Source organism: Procambarus clarkii, chromosome 6 (genome assembly GCF_040958095.1).
Source record: "Procambarus clarkii isolate CNS0578487 chromosome 6, FALCON_Pclarkii_2.0, whole genome shotgun sequence".
In the NCBI taxonomy this organism is placed as follows: domain Eukaryota; kingdom Metazoa; phylum Arthropoda; class Malacostraca; order Decapoda; family Cambaridae; genus Procambarus; species Procambarus clarkii.
Genome location: NC_091155.1, coordinates 31,776,181 through 31,802,402, shown reverse-complemented (window position 1 = coordinate 31,802,402; position 26,222 = coordinate 31,776,181). Strand labels below are relative to the sequence as shown.

The following is a 26,222-nucleotide window of genomic DNA, read 5'->3' as shown; positions in this document are numbered from 1 at the left end:
GCCTGGGAGGTGGCGTGGGGAGGCCCTGTGACCCCGCCAGGCCAGAGTGGTGCCTGGGAGGTGGCGTGGGGGGGCCCTGTGACCCCGCCAGGCCAGAGTGGTGCCTGGGAGGTGGCGTGGGGAGGCCCTGTGACCCCGCCAGGCCAGAGTGGTGCCTGGGAGGTGGCGTGGGGAGGCCCTGTGACCCCGCCAGGCCAGAGTGGTGCCTGGGAGGTGGCGTGGGGAGGCCCTGTGACCCCGCCAGGCCAGAGTGGTGCCTGGGAGGTGGCGTGGGGAGGCCCTGTGACCCCGCCAGGCCAGAGTGGTGCCTGGGAGGTGGCGTGGGGAGGCCCTGTGACCCCGCCAGGCCAGAGTGGTGCCTGGGAGGTGGCGTGGGGAGGCCCTGTGACCCCGCCAGGCCAGAGTGGTGCCTGGGAGGTGGCGTGGGGAGGCCCTGTGACCCCGCCAGGCCAGAGTGGTGCCTGGGAGGTGGCGTGGGGAGGCCCTGTGACCCCGCCAGGCCAGAGTGGTGCCTGGGAGGTGGCGTGGGGAGGCCCTGTGACCCCGCCAGGCCAGAGTGGTGCCTGGGAGGTGGCGTGGGGAGGCCCTGTGACCCCGCCAGGCCAGAGTGGTGCCTGGGAGGTGGCGTGGGGGGGCCCTGTGACCCCGCCAGGCCAGAGTGGTGCCTGGGAGGTGGCGTGGGGGGGCCCTGTGACCCCGCCAGGCCAGAGTGGTGCCTGGGAGGTGGCGTGGGGAGGCCCTGTGACCCCGCCAGGCCAGAGTGGTGCCTGGGAGGTGGCGTGGGGGGGCCCTGTGACCCCGCCAGGCCAGAGTGGTGCCTGGGAGGTGGCGTGGGGGGGCCCTGTGACCCCGCCAGGCCAGAGTGGTGCCTGGGAGGTGGCGTGGGGAGGCCCTGTGACCCCGCCAGGCCAGAGTGGTGCCTGGGAGGTGGCGTGGGGAGGCCCTGTGACCCCGCCAGGCCAGAGTGGTGCCTGGGAGGTGGCGTGGGGGGGCCCTGTGACCCCGCCAGGCCAGAGTGGTGCCTGGGAGGTGGCGTGGGGAGGCCCTGTGACCCCGCCAGGCCAGAGTGGTGCCTGGGAGGTGGCGTGGGGAGGCCCTGTGACCCCGCCAGGCCAGAGTGGTGCCTGGGAGGTGGCGTGGGGAGGCCCTGTGACCCCGCCAGGCCAGAGTGGTGCCTGGGAGGTGGCGTGGGGGGGCCCTGTGACCCCGCCAGGCCAGAGTGGTGCCTGGGAGGTGGCGTGGGGAGGCCCTGTGACCCCGCCAGGCCAGAGTGGTGCCTGGGAGGTGGCGTGGGGAGGCCCTGTGACCCCGCCAGGCCAGAGTGGTGCCTGGGAGGTGGCGTGTGGAGGCCCTGTGACCCCGCCAGGCCAGAGTGGTGCCTGGGAGGTGGCGTGGGGAGGCCCTGTGACCCCGCCAGGCCAGAGTGGTGCCTGGGAGGTGGCGTGGGGAGGCCCTGTGACCCCGCCAGGCCAGAGTGGTGCCTGGGAGGTGGCGTGGGGAGGCCCTGTGACCCCGCCAGGCCAGAGTGGTGCCTGGGAGGTGGCGTGGGGAGGCCCTGTGACCCCGCCAGGCCAGAGTGGTGCCTGGGAGGTGGCGTGGGGAGGCCCTGTGACCCCGCCAGGCCAGAGTGGTGCCTGGGAGGTGGCGTGGGGAGGCCCTGTGACCCCGCCAGGCCAGAGTGGTGCCTGGGAGGTGGCGTGGGGAGGCCCTGTGACCCCGCCAGGCCAGAGTGGTGCCTGGGAGGTGGCGTGGGGAGGCCCTGTGACCCCGCCAGGCCAGAGTGGTGCCTGGGAGGTGGCGTGGGGAGGCCCTGTGACCCCGCCAGGCCAGAGTGGTGCCTGGGAGGTGGCGTGGGGAGGCCCTGTGACCCCGCCAGGCCAGAGTGGTGCCTGGGAGGTGGCGTGGGGAGGCCCTGTGACCCCGCCAGGCCAGAGTGGTGCCTGGGAGGTGGCGTGGGGAGGCCCTGTGACCTCGCCAGGCCAGAGTGGTGCCTGGGAGGTGGCGTGGGGAGGCCCTGTGACCCCGCCAGGCCAGAGTGGTGCCTGGGAGGTGGCGTGGGGAGGCCCTGTGACCCCGCCAGGCCAGAGTGGTGCCTGGGAGGTGGCGTGGGGAGGCCCTGTGACCCCGCCAGGCCAGAGTGGTGCCTGGGAGGTGGGCTGGGGAGGCACACGCCACACACACACACACACACACACACACACACACGCCACTATCACAAAGAAGACATGTATACTGAGAGAGAGAAAGGGAGAGGGAGATGGGGCGACAATGTTGTTAAGTTAACAAAAACAAAAAAGTGAAGCCAGAAGCTGAAGAGAGACACTAAAAATGTGGACAATTCTGACACTGATGCGAGTTATATACAATATATGACATTTATATAATATATGGCTTCACACAAGTCAAGACGTATACAAATTTAAGACTAAACATAACTGTATGAGGAATATAGTCTGAGGCAACAAGATGACCTTGACAGACCGAATGAATGGTCCAACAAATGGCTCCTAAAGTTCAATCCGAGTAAATGTAAGGTAGTGAAACTAGGCGGTGGAAACAGGAGGCTAGACACAGGATACAGAATAAGAGATAAAATCCTTCATGAAATGGATAGAGAGAAAGATCTAGGAGTTGATATCACACCAAACCTGTCTCCTGAAGCACACATAAAAAGAATAACATCAGCGGCATATGCGAGCCTGGCTAACATCAGAACTGCCTTCAGAAACCTGTGTAAGGAATCTTTCAGAACCTTGTATACCACATATGTAAGACCAATCCTCGTGTATGCGGCCCCAGCATGGAGCCCGTACCTTGTCAAGCACAAGACGAAGCTGGAAAAGTTCAGAGGTATGCCACTAGGTTAGTCCCAGAACTAAGAGGCATGAGTTATGAGGAAACACTGAGTGAAATGCACCTCACGACTCTGGAAGACAGAAGATTGAGGGGGAGACATGATCACTACCTACAAAATCCTCAGAGGAATTGGCAGGGTAGATAAGGATAAACTGTTTAACACGGGTGGAACACGAACAAGGGTACACAGGAGGAGACTGAGTACCCACATGAGCCACAGGGACGTCAGAAAGAACTTTTTTCAGTGTCAGAGTAATTAACAAATGGAATGCATTAGGGAGTGATGTGGTGGAGGCTGACTCCATACACAGTTTCAAGTGTAGATATGATAGAGCCCAGTAGGCTCAGGAATCTGTACACCAGTTGATTGACAGTTGAGAGGCGGGACCAAAGAGCCAGAGCCCAACCACAACTAGGCGAGTATACACACACACTTCCCCTCTCCTTCAACTTTCTACCCTCGAATATACCTTTCTTTTTCTTTCCATTTCACCTTTCTCTTCTCCCTTTCCTGTTCGCCCTCCTTGCTTTCTATTCCTATCCCAATCCCCTCTTTTTAATTTCTATTCTCTTGCCTCATCTCTCTCTCCTCTCTCCCGTCCCTCTCACTTCCCCTCTCACCTTTGTTAATACATAACCTAAGGTTTTGGTTAGCTCTTACCCAGGTATAACCAAGACAGCGTCATCAAGTAGGTGTAACCAAGAATATGTGACCCCCGATGGTGTAGCCAAGGTGTAACCAAGGTGTAACCTAGGTTGTCGGAAAATCCGACACCATTTAATATATCATACAGACAGATAAGAGCTGTGTTGTATAAACAAGTTACCCATAGAAAACGTAACTTGTAGTGGAATTACCGTCTATAGAAAACGGGATATCATCACCACATACTATTATAATTCACCAGCTATTCTGCTGGGAATTGTTCTTAAATACATTAGTCTTTGGACTTTACCATCATAAAAACATCTTATATAAATTAACTTAATTATCAATATTAAAGTAGAGTAAATGTGACCCTTCTATCACGTTCTGAAATCTGGACAATGTAAGCCAGGCGTCAGAGTGGAGGAGGAGGGCAGCCATTGTTGTTTATTGAGACCAGAGGCTCACACGGGAGCAAATTCGGCTCCTGTTAAATTTACTTGGACGTAGTGTTATGGAACCCAAAGGTGTACCATTGTCAACATGCTGTCTACAAATACAAGTTAAGTGTCTATCCGAAACCCGTTTATCATTCATTTATGGCCATTAATGTCAGGATATAGGGTTAGCCGGTTAGAACGCGAAATCGCCTCATACTAAAGGTAATTAAGCCAGGTCTTTAATGTTCCATGTACTGTATAGTGTTTTCTCTGATATAGCTTGTCATATATAGGATTCTGGCTTCACAGCTAGCGCACTTTTGACAGGTCAAGACGAGGATGCAAGATTATGTGCACCAGTTACTGGGTGATAGAAGCTACCTCAAAGAGGATAATTTGGTGTCTACACTCTAGTTATACCTGGTGGACTAACCTGCTGTACTATAAGAGAAGGAACCTCATCAATGTATGTAGCTATTACTGTAATTTGATTGGCTGCATATGTGTAATATAAACCCCCCCTAATGTGTAGAGGATCGATTTGTGAGATTATGAGATTATTGCAGAAATACAGTCCACTTATCATTATACAAATTGCTATCGAAGTATACAAATTAACGTAAATATAAATTCATATAAATTAAATAAATATAAATCTCACAGGTCGGTTCCCACATTATTTGGTCATCTTCGAACCGGATGACGGATTATTTGATCCTTTGAACCCACATTTGGTCATCTTAGTACCGGATGAACCAGTTATCCAGTGGATTCATTAAATATACTAGTGCAGTGTTATTTAAACAAAGGCCAGCCAGTCAAGACGGCAGCCGTAGCCTCGAGGGAGCTCAGGAGCCTCCCTCAGCCCAGTTCAGCTTCGTCAGCGGTTTCATGCACACCCACAGATATTTGGTGGCGTGTTATTTCGTGAAATGACAGCGCTAATATAGAATCCAGCCAAATTAGTGACTGTGTCTTCGCGAGATTGTTCACGGATTTCGTGGTGTTACATTTCGCGAGAGATTATCTACGAATTTTGTGGACTTTATTTCGCGAGGTCACTAATAATATTTAATACTTCTAGATAATATTAGAAGTTTCATAGAGGCTAATTAAGAGGCTATTATCAATAATTGTGTATATTATTTCTCCAAAATAGAGAATTATTTAATATATATTGCACTAGTGATCACAGTATAATATTTACTAATTGCCAACCCACAACAGGGTAGGATATTACCATTGACTAGTTGAACTATTATTGTTCATCCTAGTCCCATTATTACAATAGTCAGTTGTACTATATTGAACAACCTAACACCATTAATGAATGGTCCAGACCCTATTTTGGGTGTAATTTTTATCAACTCGAGTTGAGTTGTATATATAATAATTTACTTATGATCATTACACCTTTGAGTGATTAATTAGTGTCTATACCAGCCTAGGGTGATATAGAAGAGCTAACCTAAAGGTACTTCCAGTGACACTGGTTTATCACTCAAATCATTAGTGTGTATGATTGTATATATATAATGTGTATTAATTTTAAGTGCTAACCTCTAGTAGAGGTAGGATTATTGCCTAGTGAGTGCAGAATTTAACCCTAGGCTACCATTAGTACTTGCTCACAATTTATGAGCCAGTGGTGCTCAATTAACAAGTCACCATGACTAATCCACAGAAAGCAAAGCGTGCTTTAATATCAAGCAAACGCCAACTAACAAGAGATCTCAACCAATATGAACAGTTGTTATATGAGCCTGTAATTAATTATCGTCGGTTGAAAATACCACTGTTGCAGATTCAAACCCAATTGCATATATTGAAAGCAAATAGGAAATCTTACCAAAATCAGGTCCACGACGACGACATAGTAGTTGAAGATGTGGAACCATTCCTGTCTGACCTTGCACAATATGAAGAAGAAACTCAAGCCAGGTTGGAACATTTACACAGGATAATTGAATCAGAACAAATAGCAAGTACATCAAATAAAGTAGATAATGTTATGGATGATCTGGATCTTTTTGAGAATAAATGTAAAGCCAGATTAGATCCTTTAATCAACAAGGATAAAGCTTCACCCAGTAAAGCTTCACCCACTACAGCTTCACCCAATAATATACCACCAGAAATTAAGCAGTTCTCAGACAATTTATCCACAGTCTCTGTGGTTTCTGAAAACCCAATACCTGAGGCTACTAAGTTAACATGCCTCCAAACTAGAGGTGAAGCTGAACCAGTAGTAGAAAATGTAAATGAAAATAGCGACAGCACTAATTTCCCAGTCCAGCCTCCTAGGAATAATGCTGGCAATGAGAAAACTGTCATACATCTAGTACTACAATTGCTGGATTTACCTCAACCTGATCAGACTGCTGACTCATTACAATCCTTCAGCATGGAGTTTGAGTCACTACTAAGAACATTCAGACTTAAGGTTGATATAACTACTAGTGAATGGATGACCAAAGTAGTCCTTCAACGAAAATTGTCCAGCGATATACTAGATGAATTATATGCACATCAACATAACACCATCCTGACAGTACAGGACATCACTGAAGGTTTACATTCCATCATAAACAAACGACGAGCAAATGAGGAAGTTAAAGCCTCTTGCAAGCCTTCAGAAATAGAAAATAATAGTCAATTAAAGGGTAAAACAACCACCCCAAATAAACATCAACCAATTACTCAAACATCAAGTTGCAGAAAATCTGACAATGCAGCAGCATCCTCCAAGCCTACTGTTACTAGTTCACCCAAACCGGTAACTTCCAAACGTGCAGTAGGCTGGGGGACATGTATGTTCTGCAAAAAGAAACATTCAACATACCGTTGTGCTAATTATCCAACCAGAGACACTCGTATTGAGCGACTCCAGGAATTAGGGAGATGTTCGAGGTGTCTCAAGTCACACAACATAGACTATTGTGATACCCAATTCAACACCTGTAACAGGTGTAGAAGAGGTAGGCACCATGCAGCACTGTGCAAATATACGAAATTAACGTATTCAAGACCCAAGGTGGAAGATAGCATTCCCACCACAGTACAGTACTGCAAGGTGCAACAAACAAAGAGTGTCCATACGGCAAAGTCTAAAGGTAATACGACTTTGCCTACTGCCCAAATTACCATCCTGAATAAGAGGGCCAAGGTCCATACCCGTGGGTTGTTTGACCAAGGATCCCAGAGAACATATATCACTAAAAAGTTGGCAGATGAATTACAATTAAGGCCTGTAGCCCAGATGTCATTCAACATCTCAGGGTTTGTAACAGATGCAGGACCTCAAGTCTACCAGGTGGTACAACCATCAGTACGCTTAGGCAGGTACGTCTGTCGAGTACAAGCCATTGTGGTGGACAAAATACCAGTAGACCTACAAGTTCAAGGTCTGCGAGCAACAGCCAAATTCCTGAGAAATAGAGGAATAAAATTGGCAGATAATATTAAGTCTGATCACCTCAACGACTTCGGTCTCCTTGTAGGGACAGACTATTGTCATCGATTCATCGGTAGCCCTACTAAATATCAGGGTATAACCATGTTAAACTCTGCAGGAGGTAAATTACTCTCAGGCCCAGTATCAAGCCTGAGGAGACCTATGCCTGCAGATAAACAATACCAGTAGAGATCTAAATTTGTCAGCTGATTATATTTCTCCAGTAGCATTATACTAAGGAGATTACAGCTGACTATAGTAACAGAAGTTGATGTTAGTATCATCATTTGAAGCTGAAGATGAGTTCATGAGGCCTCAGTGGCAAATCAGTGAACAGTAGCCTAAAACAGCTACAAGTCACTGCGACCAATGTCACTGAACCCACTGCAGTCTCAGAACCATACTTTACTTTAATGATGAGCTATTCAATCTTCTGAATCAATTAACTAAATTAAACCCCAATAAATCTGATGACTGATTTGATACATTTATTATTTAATCAAGATGTATTCCATGGGCCTCAGTGTTTATATATCAGTGACCAGTTACCTGAACAAACTTCAAGTTATATCTAATGTCACTGATCTCACTGCAGTCCCTGAATCATACTTGACTGTAGTACTTGATCACATTCAGTCTTCTGGGTTAAATAATATGTAATTAGGCTTGAATATTAGCCTTTCAAGAGTTGACAGGGAAATGAAATCGCATTAGACTTCTAACCCCTGCAACTCTAGTACGGGACATCCGTCCTGTACGAACAGACACACAAATGTGTGATTACTAACTACTAACATCAAATTAATGTAATAATTCGAAGGAGGAGTATCGGTGTTCGTCTGTTCTAATTAGGACTTCGACCCGTGAGCAGCCCCTGGGGAATTATGTCGGAAAATCCGACACCATTTAATATATCATACAGACAGATAAGAGCTGTGTTGTATAAACAAGTTACCCATAGAAAACGTAACTTGTAGTGGAATTACCGTCTATAGAAAACGGGATATCATCACCACATACTATTATAATTCACCAGCTATTCTGCTGGGAATTGTTCTTAAATACATTAGTCTTTGGACTTTACCATCATAAAAACATCTTATATAAATTAACTTAATTATCAATATTAAAGTAGAGTAAATGTGACCCTTCTATCACGTTCTGAAATCTGGACAATGTAAGCCAGGCGTCAGAGTGGAGGAAGGAGGGCAGCCATTGTTGTTTATTGAGACCAGAGGCTCACACGGGAGCAAATTCGGCTCCTGTTAAATTTACTTGGACGTAGTGTTATGGAACCCAAAGGTGTACCATTGTCAACATGCTGTCTACAAATACAAGTTAAGTGTCTATCCGAAACCCGTTTATCATTCATTTATGGCCATTAATGTCAGGATATAGGGTTAGCCGGTTAGAACGCGAAATCGCCTCATACTAAAGGTAATTAAGCCAGGTCTTTAATGTTCCATGTACTGTATAGTGTTTTCTCTGATATAGCTTGTCATATATAGGATTCTGGCTTCACAGCTAGCGCACTTTTGACAGGTCAAGACGAGGATGCAAGATTATGTGCACCAGTTACTGGGTGATAGAAGCTACCTCAAAGAGGATAATTTGGTGTCTACACTCTAGTTATACCTGGTGGACTAACCTGCTGTACTATAAGAGAAGGAACCTCATCAATGTATGTAGCTATTACTGTAATTTGATTGGCTGCATATGTGTAATATAAACCCCCCCTAATGTGTAGAGGATCGATTTGTGAGATTATGAGATTATTGCAGAAATACAGTCCACTTATCATTATACAAATTGCTATCGAAGTATACAAATTAACGTAAATATAAATTCATATAAATTAAATAAATATAAATCTCACAGGTCGGTTCCCACATAGGTTTAAGCAAGACTTAACCAAGCTGTAACCTACAAGGTGTAAGCAAGATGTAGCCAAGACAGTCTAACCAAGGAGGTATAACCAAGGAGGTATAACCAAGGAGGTATAACCAAGGAGGTATAACCAAGGAGGTATAACCAAGGAGGTATAACCAAGACGCTGTAACCAGCAAAGTATATATTTCCAACAATGTGATGAAGTATATAGTTGCGCGTATCCACATCTATCATCAACACACACACACTCGGGTGTATAAAGTGCTCTAGATAAAATATAACAAATTGTGAAATTAAAAAAAAAATCCAAACATATAACGTCAAAATTGATATAAACTGCAAGTACAAAATATTGATCCTGTAAGTGTTATGTAGACTGAGGATACAGTGTGTTCAGTGAGACTGTACTTGCTCAAGTACTTTGTGTCCTCATCATATCAGACTTAAACAAAGACTCGAACTATAGTACCGTATCATCCTTGGCAGATGGCAAGATTTGTCATCTTCATGACATGACATGACATGTCATCATCGATCATCAAGATTTGTAAACGAGAAGACGATTTAGAAGACACAGAAAACCTCCAAAATTATGTAAATTAGGCCTTTTAATGGGCCACATAAAACCACATGATGTTATACGCAGAAAAATTCCACATTCTCCTCTATGTAAAAAGGAAAATATAAGAACGGAAGCAACGTATACAAATGACACTATAGAAACAAAAGCAATATAAATAGTTTGGGAGTAATCATGTTCGGAAAACCTTACTTTTAAAAGAACACAATAAAGTCCGCGTCACAATGGCAACACAACTAACAACAGTTGCCAGACCACAGATGGAACACTGGAAGACACTAGTGTTCCTTAAGGTGGAACAATGACACACATTAACAACCCCATTCACAGCTGGACATGTCGCTGACCTGGAGAATGAAGAGATATATTTTACTGCTTGAATCCCTTCAATAAAACATCTCAATCACTGAGACAGCTTAATATTTTTTAATCTGTATTCTCTAGAGCGCAGATGACAGAGATACAAAATCATTCACACCTGGGAAATATTAAGAGGAACTGGTTGTAAATCTGTACAAGGCAATAGCTCGTGACGAGAGCAGGCGGCATGGCAAGGATGGGCAAAATAGCCTCAGTGAAAAGCATAGTTGCAACAGGTATGCTGAGAGAGAATTATATGATCAACAACAGCAACAAAGAGGCTGACCAGCCACATAACTGATGAGAGTATGTCAGGTGTTGTGTGTTGACATATCAGAGCCGTGATGGCAACTACCTCACCAGATTTTCAACAGCAAATCGACGAACATTTCGATCGGTCTTACCGCAATGATTTGTTCATAAGACAATTGTGTTTTCTACAGTACGAGACCAGTCCTGCACACTGTACCTCCCAGTCACTGCCAGACTACTGTGTAATGACTTCCACCCTCCCTGGCCTGCCCTTGCACCCTCCCAGGCCTACCCTTGCACCCTCCCTGGCCTACCCTTGCACCCTCCCTGGCCTACCCTTGCACCCTCCCTGGCCTACCCTTGCACCCTCCCTGGCCTACCCTTGCACCCTCCCTTGCCTACCCTTGCACCCTCCCTGGCCTACCCTTGCACCCTCCCTTGCCTACCCTTGCACCCTCCCTTGCCTACCCTTGCACCCTCCCTGGCCTACCCTTGCACCCTCCCTTGCCTACCCTTGCACTCTCCCTTGCCTACCCTTGCACCCTCCCTGGCTTACCCTTGCACCCTCCCTGGCTTACCCTTGCACCCTCCTCTGCCCTTCACCACCTTCCCTACCCTTCACCGAAGGGTTACAGAGGCACATACCGAGCTCAGGAACTGAACCCCCAAATTCCTTTAGCTAAGCAAGTTACAGTCTTGGTAAGCCAATTTCACAGTTTAATGTTTATATCAACAGTCTTCCATTGCTGCCCAAGCCAATTCTTTTTCTGAAATAATAATATTAAAAATAATAATAATAATAATAATAATAATAATAATAATAATAATAATAATATATTATTATTATTATTATTATCAGTAACAATGAACTGCCGATAGTAAGAGCATGAGAGGAGACGTAACAATGGCACCACAGTCTGGCACCACAGTCTGGCACCACAGTCTGGCACCACAGCCGAGCACCACAGTCTGGCACCACAGTCTGGCACCACAGCCGAGCACCACAGTCTGGCACCACAGCCGGGCACCACAGTCTGGCACCACAGCCGAGCACCACAGCCGGGCACCACAGCCGGGCACCACAGCCGAGCACCACAGCCGAGCACCACAGTCTGGCACCACAGCCGGGCACCACAGCCGAGCACCACAGCCGGGCACCACAGCCGAGCACCACAGCCGGGCACCACAATCTGGCACCACAGCCGAGCACCACAGCCGGGCACCACAGCCGGGCACCACAGCCGAGCACCACAGCCGAGCACCACAGTCTGGCACCACAGCCGGGCACCACAGCCGAGCACCACAGCCGGGCACCACAGCCGGGCACCACAGCCGGGCACCACAGTCTGGCACCACAGCCGGGCACCACAGCGCATCAACAGCCCCACATGTACAGCATGTAGTCGACCTGTGCGTGGCCTGCCATGCGTCGGAACACTGCCAGTCGTCGACGCACAGTGTGCACGTCACCGCCCTCAAATCTTCACACATCAACGCACTTACTGTTAAACACCGTCGCTCGCTAGGTAACGACTCGTTACCCTTCCCTCCCCCTCCCCGGCTTCCCCCTCCCCGGCTTCCCCCACCCCAGGTGTGCCTCCCCCCCCAACGAGACCCCCCCCCCGGGCCTCCCCACGCCTCCCTACACCATTCAAAATGTATTAAGAGAGGCGCACCATCGCTAATGCTTCAGTCCAAACTGCGTCATGATCAATGACTCAGGATTAAAAGGCGTTGTCGCTTAAAGTGCGTCTGTGGGGGGGGGGGTGCGTATATGGTGTCTATGGGGTGCATATATGGTGGTGTCTGGGGGGGGGGGTGCGTATGTGCGTTTGTGGCACAATTGAGCATACAGTTGTATACACAACACTCTCTCTCTCTCGCTTTATCTCTCTCTAGCTTTCTCTCTCTCTCGCTTTCTCTCTCTCTCTCTCTTTCTCTCTCTCTCTCTTTTTTAACTAAGACTAGGGTTCGTAAGGGCTGTCAAATGACGTACCTAGTGAAACTGCAAGCATGAGCTGTTATCCTACCTCAGCTCATCTGAAGCTTGCTCCTAGAGACTCATTTCTTTCACGAGAATGTGTTTTCAGACTATCGCATAGGGATCTCTCTGTCTGTCTCTGTGTGACTGTTTTGCTATCAGTGTGTGTGTGTCTCTCCCACTCCAACTCTCCCTCTTGACATGTTCTATGTGATTATGAGGGTCCGGTGGAGCTGGAGGACCATCCAGGCATCAGTCACGCCTCCGGTCTGGCCTTCCTTATTTCATTTGTTGCCCTTTTTTTTATTATTTTTGGAGGGGTCGAAGGGGCAAATGTCTCGTGCATGTTTTTTGGTATGGAATTTTTTGTGGTATTATTATGCTGTTTCTTATCATTTCTCATTATTGCATTAATGAGTAAGTTACATTGTCTATAGGTTTGATTAAATTTGAGTAAATTTGACCCCCACTCTCCTTTTTTGTCTTCTTCTCCCCCTCCCCCCCCAACTCCATCATTCTCCTCTCCTCTCCCCAGCATTTCGAGACTCCTCCCCATCCTCCCCTACCCACTTTATAAGACCACAGGTTCCTGATACCGGCGTAATGGGAGGACAGTCAATAAGGTGGTGTGTGAGTCCATTATTTTTTTTTATTAATATATTAGGAACATCTGCATTTGTGCAGCTGTCCTAGACTATATGCAGGGGAGTACAGTGTGTCAAAAAGGTCGCTAAGTGCTAAAAAATCCCCATCACACAGGATGGTTAGTTACACAGAGCCATGTGATCAGTAGTCTGCACTGACAGACTCTGGATGCATTATGAGGATATCATCAACACAAGAGTGAATAAGGCAGCAGTGATACTAAAAGTCCCCATCTCGCAGGATGGTTAAGTCATACAGGGCCATATGTTCAGTAGCCTGCACTGGCAAATTTTGGGTACATTATGAGGATATCTTCAAGAACATGAGAGTGAATAAAGTAATTGCAAAGCTCCAGGTACCTCATGCCAACTGGTCTGAAAGGTCCAATAACTGGGCATTCAGTGATGTAGTGCGGGAGATCGTGCCGTAGTTCCTGCTCACAGAGTTTGCAACTGGAGTGCTCAGGATTGGGAGACCCGTCACCTGCAGCCACCTGCCACAGGTAACGGTAACCCAACCTGATCGATGTTTTTTTTTTTTTTTATTAAGATATGAGGTTCATCTGCATTAGTGCAGCTACCCTAGACTATATGAAGTGGAGTACAGTGTGTCAAAAAAGCTAACTAGGTGATGCTAAAAAATCCCCATCACACAGGATGGTTAGTCATACAGAGGCATGTGATAAGCGGTCTGCACTGGCAGACTCCGGATGCATTTTGAGGATATCAACAACACAAGATTGAATAAGGCAGCAGTGGTAATACAAGTCCCCATCTCGCAGGATGGTTAGTCATACAGAGCCATGTGTTTAATAGCCTGCACTGGCAAATTTTGGGTATACTGTGAGGATATCTTCAAGAATACGAGAGTGAATAAAGTAATTGCAAAGCTCCAGGTACCTCATGCCAACTGGTCTGAAAGGTCTAATAACTGGGCATTCAGTGATGTAGTGCGGGAGATCGTGCCGTAGTTCCTGCTCACAGAGTTTGCAACTGGAGTGCTCAGGATTGGGAGACCCGTCACCTGCAGCCACCTGCCACAGGTAACGGTAACCCAACCTGATCCTTGCAACCACTGTGTCGCACAGTCTAGTGGACGTTTTGTGCTGTCCATAGATATAGGTTTCAGATCTGAACAAATCATAGCTTTTTATACTAGTACTTTCAGGTCGTTGGGAGTCAGTAAGTTCTTTCCTATCAGATCTGAATGTTTGGACCAATACAGTTTTGACAGCAGAGATGGGGATACCTAGATCTAATTCAACTTCAAACTTGTTACACGCTAATTTGGCTGCAATGTCTGTCTCATTATGATGGGTTATATTTATGTGTGAAGGTATCCATACAAAGGAGATTCGAGACCCTTTACTCTGTGCATCAATTAGGTCATTTATAATTGGGAGTATGAGGTTCTTGCTGTCGATCTTCCAAGAGAAGTTTTCGATTGCTTGAAGAGCAGACTTTGAATCGCAGAATATTATTCCTCCTCCAATATTTTTTAATGTGCTGGTTAAGTGAGAGTAAGCGTCAAAACTCTGCGGAAACAGAAACCCTCATTTTGTTTCGCATCATGAAAATGCGGCCTTCCTCCAAAAATGGGGTGGTAAATATAACAGCACAAGTAAGTGCAATTATGTACTATTCATTGCTGTCAGGAATTGTACTTATTTTCACTTAGTATTAAACCGTACTGTCAAATATATTGTGAATATTAGAGTTTCCCTGAAAAGCTGAATAGAAAACCACAACCTCACCTAACCTTCATAGTGTTTGAAGATAAGCATTTTATTGCTTCTTAATTACAATTAGTACTTAACCTATAGCTATATTGACATTACAGTTTTATAAAACTAATAAAACAAAACTAAAATATTTCAATAAATTGTAAAGTAACTCAGGAAATGTTCAAATTTTGTATAAAATCACTATTGTTTAATAAAACTGAAAAAAGAAATTCCTGATATTTAAAACTTGTGTACAGCAAATTGATCTTGAAAACTTTTTCCTAAAATTGTGAGTCTTAACAGAAAACGAGGAAAATAAATGGGGAGGTAAATGTAACAGCGCCATAAGTGCAATTATGTACTATGTATGACAGTCACGAAATGTACTTATTACACTTAATGAGATTGTACTGTCAATTCGGAGGATGGGTTGTGAAAACGGAAAAAGAGGGGGGGAGTGGATACTGTTTTTAGATGTGACACTGGCGGTCCGCCCCTTGACCTGCCTCACACTCCCACACCTCCCTGGGTTCATCTTGCAAACTTGGGTGCGGGCAGCCCCCATGACTCAGGGCTGGAACCTCCCCGGACACACACACACACACACACACACACACACACACACACACACACACACACACACACACACCCCACACACACACACACACTACCACCCACACACACACACACACCACACACACACACACATACACACACACACTACCACCCACACACACACACACCACACACACACACACACACACCACACACACACACACACACACACACACACACACACACACACACACACACACACACACACACACACACACACACACACACATACACACACACACACACTATCCATAACTATAGGTAAACAAAGAGCGTCTGCGAGTGCCAGGATGAAGGGTCAGTGAGGGGCCATTTACTGGTAATTACGTTAAGCTAATGAGGTTATCCTGAGGGTGAGGCATCTGGCAGCCGCTACACTCCCTGCCTCCTCCTCCACGGCTGCTCACTTCCCGCCCCTCACCCCTCATGTCTCTCCCTCACCCTACGGCCAGTCCCCTCACTCCCTCACCGGCCACGCCCATATAGTTTGTATCTATGGCACACCCCTCTCTCTCTCTCTCTCTCTCTCTCTCTCTCTCTCTCTCTCTCTCTCTCTCTCTCTCTCTCTCTCTCTCTCTCTCTCTCTCTTTCTCTCTCTCTCTGTCTCTCTCTCTCTCTCCGGGACCGGCTGTCAGAGGCTGTTAACGGGTGGCAAGTGGCATCAGGAGACAGGCAGGCAGACTATCGCTGCTCCCATATGGTATAAACAACCATGCTGTCCCTCCTCGCCCACAGTCCACACCTGTCAGTCCACCCACTGCCCACAGTCCACACCTGTCAGTCCACCCACTGCCCACAGTCCACACCTGTCAGTCCACCCACTGCCCACAGTCCACACCTGTCAGTCCACCCACTGCCCACAGTCCACACCTGTCAGCCCACCCACTGCCCACAGTCCACACCTGTCAGCCCATCCCCTGCCCACAGTCTATACCTGTCAATCCACCCACTGCCCACACCTGTCAGTCCACCCACTGCCCACAGTCCACACCTGTCAGCCCACCCACTGCCCACAGTCCACACCTGTCAGCCCACCCACTGCCCACAGTCTACCAACCACCGACACCTCTGTAAGGAGGCTCCAACACCTTGCCCTGTAAGCGACTACGGGACATGTGGTAAGAAAGAGCAACTCCTGGGAAGGCGCAGGGCTGGAGGAGGGAGTACCTCACTCACACCAAACACCATCGTAATATTTCCTACGGGCTCACCATAGCCCGTGCTACTTGGAACTTTTTGTTCCAGGTAGCGAATCTTAAACAACAACAACAACAACAACGTAATGTTACAATATTATCTAGACTTTCTGATTACACAGCTATTGACGTTCCGAGCACATAATGTTGACGTTCCGAGCACATAATGTTGACGTTCCGAGCACATAATGTTGACGTTCCGAGCACATAATGTTGACGTTCCGAGCACATAATGTTGACGTTTCGAGCACATAATGTTGATGTTTCGAGCACATAATGTTGACGTTTCGAGCACATAATGTCGACGTTCTGAGCACATAATGTTGACGTTCCGAGCACATAATGTTGACGTTCCGAGCACATAATGTTGACGTTCCGAGCACATAATGTTGACGTTCCGAGCACATAATGTTGACGTTTCGAGCACATAATGTCGACGTTCCGAGCACATAATGTTGACGTTTCGAGCACATAATGTTGACGTTTCGAGCACATAATGTTGACGTTTCGAGCACATAATGTCGACGTTCCGAGCACATAATGTTGACGTTCCGAGCACATAATGTCGACGTTCCGATCACATAATGTTGACGTTCCGAGCACATAATGTTGACGTTCCGAGCACATAATGTTGACGTTCCGAGCACATAATGTTGACGTTCCGAGCACATAATGTTGACGTTTCGAGCACATAATGTTGACGTTCCGAGCACATAATGTCGACGTTCCGAGCACATAATGTTGACGTTCCGAGCACATAATGTTGACGTTTCGAGCACATAATGTTGACGTTCCGAGCACATAATGTTGACGTTCCGAGCACATAATGTTCACGTTCCGAGCACATAATGTCGACGTTCCGATCACATAATGTCGACGTTCCGAGCACATAATGTTGACGTTCCGATCACATAATGTTGACGTTCCGAGCACATAATGTCGACGTTCCGATCACATAATGTCGACGTTCCGAGCACATAATGTTGACGTTCCGAGCACATAATGTCGACGTTCCGAGCACATAATGTCGACGTTCCGAGCACATAATGTCGACGTTCCGAGCACATAATGTCGACGTTCCGATCACATAATGTTGACGTTCCGATCACATAATGTTGACGTTCCGATCACATAATGTTGACGTTCCGAGCACATAATGTCGACGTTCCGAGCACATAATGTCGACGTTCCGATCACATAATGTTGACGTTCCGATCACATAATGTTGACGTTCCGATCACATAATGTTGACGTCAACCAATTAATATAAAGTTAACACTGTGAAGACACAGGACACACACAATATCACAGGATAACACAGTGTTATCTTGTGAACTATTTCTACAGTTGTCTGGAAGACTCGTGTCTTACAGGCTCTTAGTGCCAGCTGGAAGATCTGGTCGAGGGACCACTTGACTACCTATCTTCTTGAGGTTATCTTGAGATGATTTCGGGGCTTAGCGTCCCCGCGGCCCGGTCCTCGACCAGGCCTCTTTTTTGTTACACACCCCCCAGGAAGCAGTCCTTAGCACCTGCCTGCTTGATGCATCAGCTTCACCACCTACACCAGTCCTGAAGAACTCACCTGCTAACTGGGAGATGTATTGGAACTCTTGCCTGCTTACTGGAGTCACTCCACTACCTAGAGAGAACTTCAGGAGTACACACCTACTAACAGGCAGGTGTACTGGAACACCTGCCTGCCTCGCCAGCTACATACACCTGCACAAGGTACCCACCTGCAAGCTGGACGGGACAGCCGGGGTCGGTGTTGTGGTTGTCGTCTGTCATCTCCTCGTCTCTCGCCTCTTCTTTGATGGCGTCGTAGTCGTGACGGCAGAAGAGAACGTCGTCTCTCAAGGCGAACTCATCCCCCGGCAGGAGCTGCTTCCCACAAGATCTGCACCTGCGGGGCGTGCCAACTAGTTACTGCGTCTTCCTTCAACACAAGGCTTACCTCATGGGCCAGTCCTCCCCACCAACACTCATACACGGCTGTATCTTAAACCCCCCCCACACAATACTCGGGCCTACTGAGCCCTGTCTTAGCAACCCCCAGCCTGGGAGTGTGTGGTGTATTGGTCATGTTGCTCCGATACAACTGAACTGAATTCAAGATATGTGGTAGCCGGATGAGGTACCAACAGTGTCATAGATCAATGATCTCCTTGCAGGTATAGAGGCTTTGGAGGTCATTAGTCAAGGGAGCAGTTGTATACAATCTAGGGAAAACACCTGTGGAGTCACATGACGTGTTACAAGATGTGACACAGACAGATATGTGGCAAATGCTGATTGTGGCACATGTTGCACTGAGGGGCAGTGTTGTTCAGTGTTAGCTAAGAATAAAGAAGTTACGAATGTGTGTGTGATTTGGACCAGAGATCATCAAGACCTGAGTACTGAGACAAGTCTCTCTCAGTAATGTCCAAACTGCTCTCTCTCTCTTTCTCAAAGAGAGAGAGAGCAGAGGAGGGTGACTCAGCTGATGCAAGAAGGGAGTTGGCGAGGGTGATTTAGCAGAGTGCAAGTAAGGGTGCAGATGGAGGGAGCGGAAGAGAGTGAAATATTTGGAAGATTTCAGTAAGGGTGACGAGGAAACAGGTGGCCATGTTGCTCATGACAGACACGGCAGGTTGCCACGACATGTGGCAAGCAAAACTGTCACTTGGTGCCATCTTTCTCACAGGGAGTTGTTACTACAATATATCTAAAAGCTGTGGCTTACTGCGATGTATCTGGTAGTAGTGGCTTACTACGATACATGAGGTGTGAGCGGCTTATTTGGACAGCTCTGCTACGAGTGGCTTGCTAGGATGTATGCGGAAGGAGTGTCATATTAGGATATATATATATATATATATATATATATATATATATATATATATATATATATATATATATATATATATATATATATATATATGATAGGATGGTTTACTAGGGTATATCTGCTAGCACTGGCTTCCTTCCTACTGGCCACTCTAGTAGGAGTGGATTACCAGGATATAGTTGGTGCAGTGGCTTAATTAGCAGGATATATCTGGTAGGAGGGCTTGCTAGGATATATTTCATAGGAGGGGACTTACTAGGATATATCGGCTAGGAATGGTTTCACTTTTAAATCTCTGGTGTTATTGTATCCAAGGTTATCCCACTTGGGATAATATATATATCCTTGTATATATTCACTTATATATTGTATCCACTTGAGTTACTGTACCCAAGCATGGAGACCTCATCTTCAGAAGGACAGCTGCTTTGGAGACAGTGCAATACCGGACAACCAAAATCCTTCCAGAGCAAAGTCAACTCTCATACCAGGAACGGTTGAGAGCCACAGGACTAACAACACTGCCAACCAGGCATGACAGGGCGGATCTCATCGAAACTTTTAATATAGTGAACAATTTGGAGGATATTGACTCTAACAACTTCTTCAGAAGGTCAGATGTAACACAAACAAGGAGCAACGGTTTCAAGCTCAACAAGCCACAATGCAGGACAGGAAATAGGAGATGCTTTTTCACCCATGGTGTTATAAACCCTTGGAACCGCCTACCCGACAACACCGTAAATGACCAAACACAGATGAAGTATAAGATTCAGTTCGATCAAATCTTCAGGACAAAGGAACGGGGGGGTTAGGAGGCTTCACCTGTCCTCGATAAGGCTATTGGAGACAGAGTGGCCATCAGGTCAATTTAGGTAACTATATTAAGGGGGATAAAAATAATGTTGAAAAGCACCCTTAACTGCAGAGACGCTGTTGAAGCATTCAGAATTACGCCTCCATTAATGGCAAGATTGTAAATAATAAAAATAATAATAATAATAATATTAATAATAATAATAATAATAATAATAATAATAATATTAAAAAAATCCTGAGGCAATAAGGTGACTCGAACCAGTGTTCTGATGATTCCCAGATGTTCACCTTAATCCACCCAGCCACAATATTAATATTGTGGCTGTCTGGAGTATTACGGAGTACCACACCTGGCCTCTGGTCACCACACCTGGCCTCTGGTCACCACACCTGGCCTCTGGTCACCACACCTGGCCTCTGGTCACCACACCTGGCCTCTGGTCACCACACCTGGCCTCTGGTCACCACACCTGGCCTCTGGTCACCACACCTGGCCTCTGGACACCACACCTGGCCTCTGGTCACCACACCTGGCCTCTGGTCACCACACCTGGCCTCTGGTCACCACACCTGGCCACTAGTCACCACACCTGGCCTCTGGTCACCACACCTGGCCACTGGTCACCACACCTGGCCACTGGTCACCACACCTGGCCTCTGGTCACCACACCTGGCCTCTGGTCACCACACCTGGCCTCTGGTCACCACACCTGGCCTCTGGTCACCACACCTGGCCACTGGTCACCACACCTGGCCACTGGTCACCACACCTGGCCTCTGGTCACCACACCTGGCCTCTGGTCACCACACCTGACCTCTGGTCACCACACCTGGCCTCTGGTCACCACACCTGGCCTCTGGTCACCACACCGGGCTTCTGGTCACCACACCTGGCCTCTGGTCACCACACCTGGCCTCTGGTCACCACACCTGGCCTCTGGTCACCACACCTGGCCACTGGTCACCACACCTGGCTACTGGTCACAACACCTGGCCTCTGGTCACCACACCTGGCCTCTGGTCACCACACCTGGCCTCTGGTCACCATACCTGGCCACTGGTCACCACACCTGGCCTCTGGTCACCACATCTGGCCTCTGGTCACCACACCTGGCCTCTGGTCACCACATCTGGCCTCTGGCCACCACATCTGGCCTCTGGTCACCACACCTGGCCTCTGGTCACCACACCTGGCCACTGGTCACCACACCTGGCCACTGGTCACCACACCTGGCCTCTGGTCACCACACCTGGACACTGGTCACCACACCCGGCCTCTGGTCCCCACACCTGGCCTCTGGTCACCACACCAGGCCTCTGGTCACCAAACCTGGCCTCTGATCACCACACCTGGCCTCTGATCACCACACCTGGCCTCTGGTCCCCACACCTGGCCAATGGTCACCACACCTGGCCAATGGTCACCACACCTGGCCACTGGTCACCACACCTGGCCACTGGCCACCACACCTGGCCTCTGGTCACCACACCTGGCCTCTGGTCACCTCATCTGGCCTCTGGTCACCACACCTGGCCTCTGGTCACCACACCTGGCCTCTGGTCACCACACCTGGCCTCTGGTCACCACACCTGGCCACTGGTCACCACACCTGGCCACTGGTCACCATACCTGGCCTCTGGTCACCACACCTGGCCACTGGTCACCATACCTGGCCTCTGGTCACCACACCTGGTCTCTGGTCACCACACCTGGCCTCTGGTCACCACACCTGGCCACTGGTCACCACACCTGGCCACTGGTCACCACACACCTGGCCACTGGTCACCACACCTGGCCACTGGTCACCACACCTGGCTACTGGTCAACACACCTGGTCTCTGGTCACCACACCTGGCCTCTGGTCACCACACCTGGCCTCTGGTCACCACACCTGGCTACTGGTCACCACACCTGGCCACTGGTCACCACACCTGGCCTCTGGTCACCACACCTGGCCTCTGGTCACCATACCTGGCCACTGGTCACCACACCTGGCCTCTGGTCACCACATCTGGCCTCTGGTCACCACACCTGGCCTCTGGTCACCACATCTGGCCTCTGGTCACCACATCTGGCCTCTGGTCACCACACCTGGCCTCTGGTCACCACACCTGGCCACTGGTCACCACACCTGGCCACTGGTCACCACACCTGGCCTCTGGTCACCACACCTGGACACTGGTCACCACACCTGGCCTCTGGTCCCCACACCTGGCCTCTGGTCACCACACCAGGCCTCTGGTCACCAAACCTGGCCTCTGATCACCACACCTGGCCTCTGATCACCACACCTGGCCTCTGGTCCCCACACCTGGCCAATGGTCACCACACCTGGCCAATGGTCACCACACCTGGCCACTGGTCACCACACCTGGCCACTGGCCACCACACCTGGCCTCTGGTCACCTCATCTGGCCTCTGGTCACCACACCTGGCCTCTGGTCACCACACATGGCCTCTGGTCACCACACCTGGCCTCTGGTCACCACACCTGGCCACTGGTCACCACACCTGGCCACTGGTCACCATACCTGGCCTCTGGTCACCACACCTGGTCTCTGGTCACCACACCTGGCCTCTGGTCACCACACCTGGCCTCTGGTCACCACACCTGGCCACTGGTCACCACACCTGGCCACTGGTCACCACACACCTGGCCACTGGTCACCACACCTGGCCACTGGTCACCACACCTGGCTACTGGTCAACACACCTGGTCTCTGGTCACCACACCTGGCCTCTGGTCACCACACCTGGCCTCTGGTCACCACACCTGGCTACTGGTCACCACACCTGGCCACTGGTCACCACACCTGGCCTCTGGTCACCACACCTGGCCTCTGGTCACCACACCTGGCCACTGGTCACCACACACCTGGCCACTGGTCACCACACACCTGGCCACTGGTCACCACACCTGGCCACTGGTCACCACACACCTGGCCACTGGTCACCACACACCTGACCACTGGTCACAACACCTGGCTACTGGTCACCACACCTGGCCTCTGGTCACCACACCTGGCCACTGGTCACCACACCTGGCTACTGGTCACCACACCTGGCCTCTGGTCACCACACCTGGCCACTGGTCACCACACTTGGCTACTGGTCACCACACCTGGCCACTGGTCACCACACCTGGCCTCTGGTCACCACACCTGGCCACTGGTCACCACACACCTGGCCACTGGTCACCACACACCTGGCCACTGGTCACCACACCTGGCCACTGGTCACCACACACCTGGCCACTGGTCACCACACACTTGGCCACTGGTCACCACACCTGGCTACTGGTCACCACACCTAACCTCTGGTCACCACACCTGGCCACTGGTCACCACACCTTTCTACTGGTCACCACACCTGATCTCTGGTCACCACACCTGGCCTCTGGTCACCACACCTAGCCACTGGTCACCATACCTGGCTACTGGTCACCACACCTGGCCACTGGTCACCACACCTGGCCTCTGGTCACCACACCTGGCCACTGGTCACCACACACCTGGCCACTGGTCACCACACACCTGGCCACTGGTCACCACACCTTTCTACTGGTCACCACACCTGGCCTCTGGTCACCACACCTGGTCTCTGGTCACCACACCTGGCCTCTGGTCACCACACCTGGCCTCTGGTCACCACACCTGGCCACTGGTCACCACACCTGGCCACTGGTCACCACACACCTGGCCACTGGTCACCACACACCTGGCCACTGGTCACCACACCTGGCCTCTGGTCACCACACCTGGTCTCTGGTCACCACACCTGGCCTCTGGTCACCACACCTGGCCTCTGGTCACCACACCTGGCCACTGGTCACCACACCTGGCTACTGGTCACCACACCTGGTTACTGGTCACCACACCTGGCCACTGGTCACCACACCTGGCTACTGGTCACCACACCTGGCTACTGGTCACCACACCTGGCCACTGGTCACCACACCTGGCCTCTGGTCACCACACCTGGCCACTGGTCACCACACCTGGCCTCTGGTCACCACACCTGGCCTCTGGTCACCACACCTGGCCACTGGTCACCACACCTGGCTACTGGTCACCACACCTGGCCTCTGGTCACCACACCTGGCCTCTGGTCACCACACCTGGTCTCTGGTCAGCACACCTGGCTACTGGTCACCACACCTGGCCACTGGTCACCACACCTGGCCTCTGGTCACCACACCTGGCCTCTGGTCACCACACCTGGCCTCTGGTCACCACACCTGGCCTCTGGTCACCACACCTGGCCACTGGTCACCATACCTGGCTACTGGTCACCACACCTGGCCTCTGGTCACCACACCTGGCCACTGGTCACCACACCTGGCCTCTGGTCACCACACCTGGCCTCTGGTCACCACACCTGGCCTCTGGTCACCACACCTGGCCACTGGTCACCACACCTGGCCTCTGGTCACCACACCTGGCCTCTGGTCACCACACCTGGCCACTGGTCACCACACACCTGGCCACTGGTCACCACACACCTGGCCACTGGTCACCACACCTGGCCACTGGTCACCACACACCAGGCCACTGGTCACCACACACCTGGCCACTGGTCACCACACCTGGCTACTGGTCACCACACCTAACCTCTGGTCACCACACCTGGCCACTGGTCACCACACCTTTCTACTGGTCACCACACCTGATCTCTGGTCACCACACCTGGCCTCTGGTCACCACACCTAGCCACTGGTCACCATACCTGGCTACTGGTCACCACACCTGGCCACTGGTCACCACACCTGGCCTCTGGTCACCACACCTGGCCACTGGTCACCACACACCTGGCCACTGGTCACCACACACCTGGCCACTGGTCACCACACCTTTCTACTGGTCACCACACCTGGCCTCTGGTCACCACACCTGGTCTCTGGTCACCACACCTGGCCTCTGGTCACCACACCTGGCCTCTGGTCACCACACCTGGCCACTGGTCACCACACCTGGCCACTGGTCACCACACACCTGGCCACTGGTCACCACACACCTGGCCACTGGTCACCACACCTGGCCTCTGGTCACCACACCTGGTCTCTGGTCACCACACCTGGCCTCTGGTCACCACACCTGGCCTCTGGTCACCACACCTGGCCACTGGTCACCACACCTGGCTACTGGTCACCACACCTGGTTACTGGTCACCACACCTGGCCACTGGTCACCACACCTGGCTACTGGTCACCACACCTGGCTACTGGTCACCACACCTGGCCACTGGTCACCACACCTGGCCTCTGGTCACCACACCTGGCCACTGGTCACCACACCTGGCCTCTGGTCACCACACCTGGCCTCTGGTCACCACACCTGGCCACTGGTCACCACACCTGGCTACTGGTCACCACACCTGGCCTCTGGTCACCACACCTGGCCTCTGGTCACCACACCTGGTCTCTGGTCAGCACACCTGGCTACTGGTCACCACACCTGGCCACTGGTCACCACACCTGGCCTCTGGTCACCACACCTGGCCTCTGGTCACCACACCTGGCCTCTGGTCACCACACCTGGCCTCTGGTCACCACACCTGGCCACTGGTCACCACACCTGGCTACTGGTCACCACACCTGGCCTCTGGTCACCACACCTGGCCACTGGTCACCACACCTGGCCTCTGGTCACCACACCTGGCCTCTGGTCACCACACCTGGCCTCTGGTCACCACACCTGGCCACTGGTCACCACACCTGGCCTCTGGTCACCTCACCTGGCCTCTGGTCACCACACCTGGCCTCTGGTCACCACACCTGGCTACTGGTCACCACACCTGGCCTCTGGTCACCACACCTGGCCTCTGGTCACCACACCTGGCCACTGGTCACCACACCTGGCCTCTGGTCACCACACCTGGCCTCTGGTCACCACACCCGGCCACTGGTCACCACACCTGGCTACTGGTCACCAC

At 50.4% G+C, this 26,222-nt stretch overlaps 1 protein-coding gene across 1 annotated transcript in view; it reads right to left on the bottom strand.

The window, feature by feature from the left end:
- LOC138355777 (insulin gene enhancer protein ISL-1-like) overlaps positions 1 to 26,222 on the bottom strand; it is a 330,343-nt gene that overhangs the window by 167,361 nt on the left and 136,760 nt on the right. Inside the window, exon 5 of the mRNA XM_069311302.1 lies at positions 18,378 to 18,544. Within this exon, the coding sequence (XP_069167403.1) occupies positions 18,378 to 18,544 (167 nt within the window). The remainder of the gene's footprint in view (positions 1 to 18,377; positions 18,545 to 26,222) is intronic.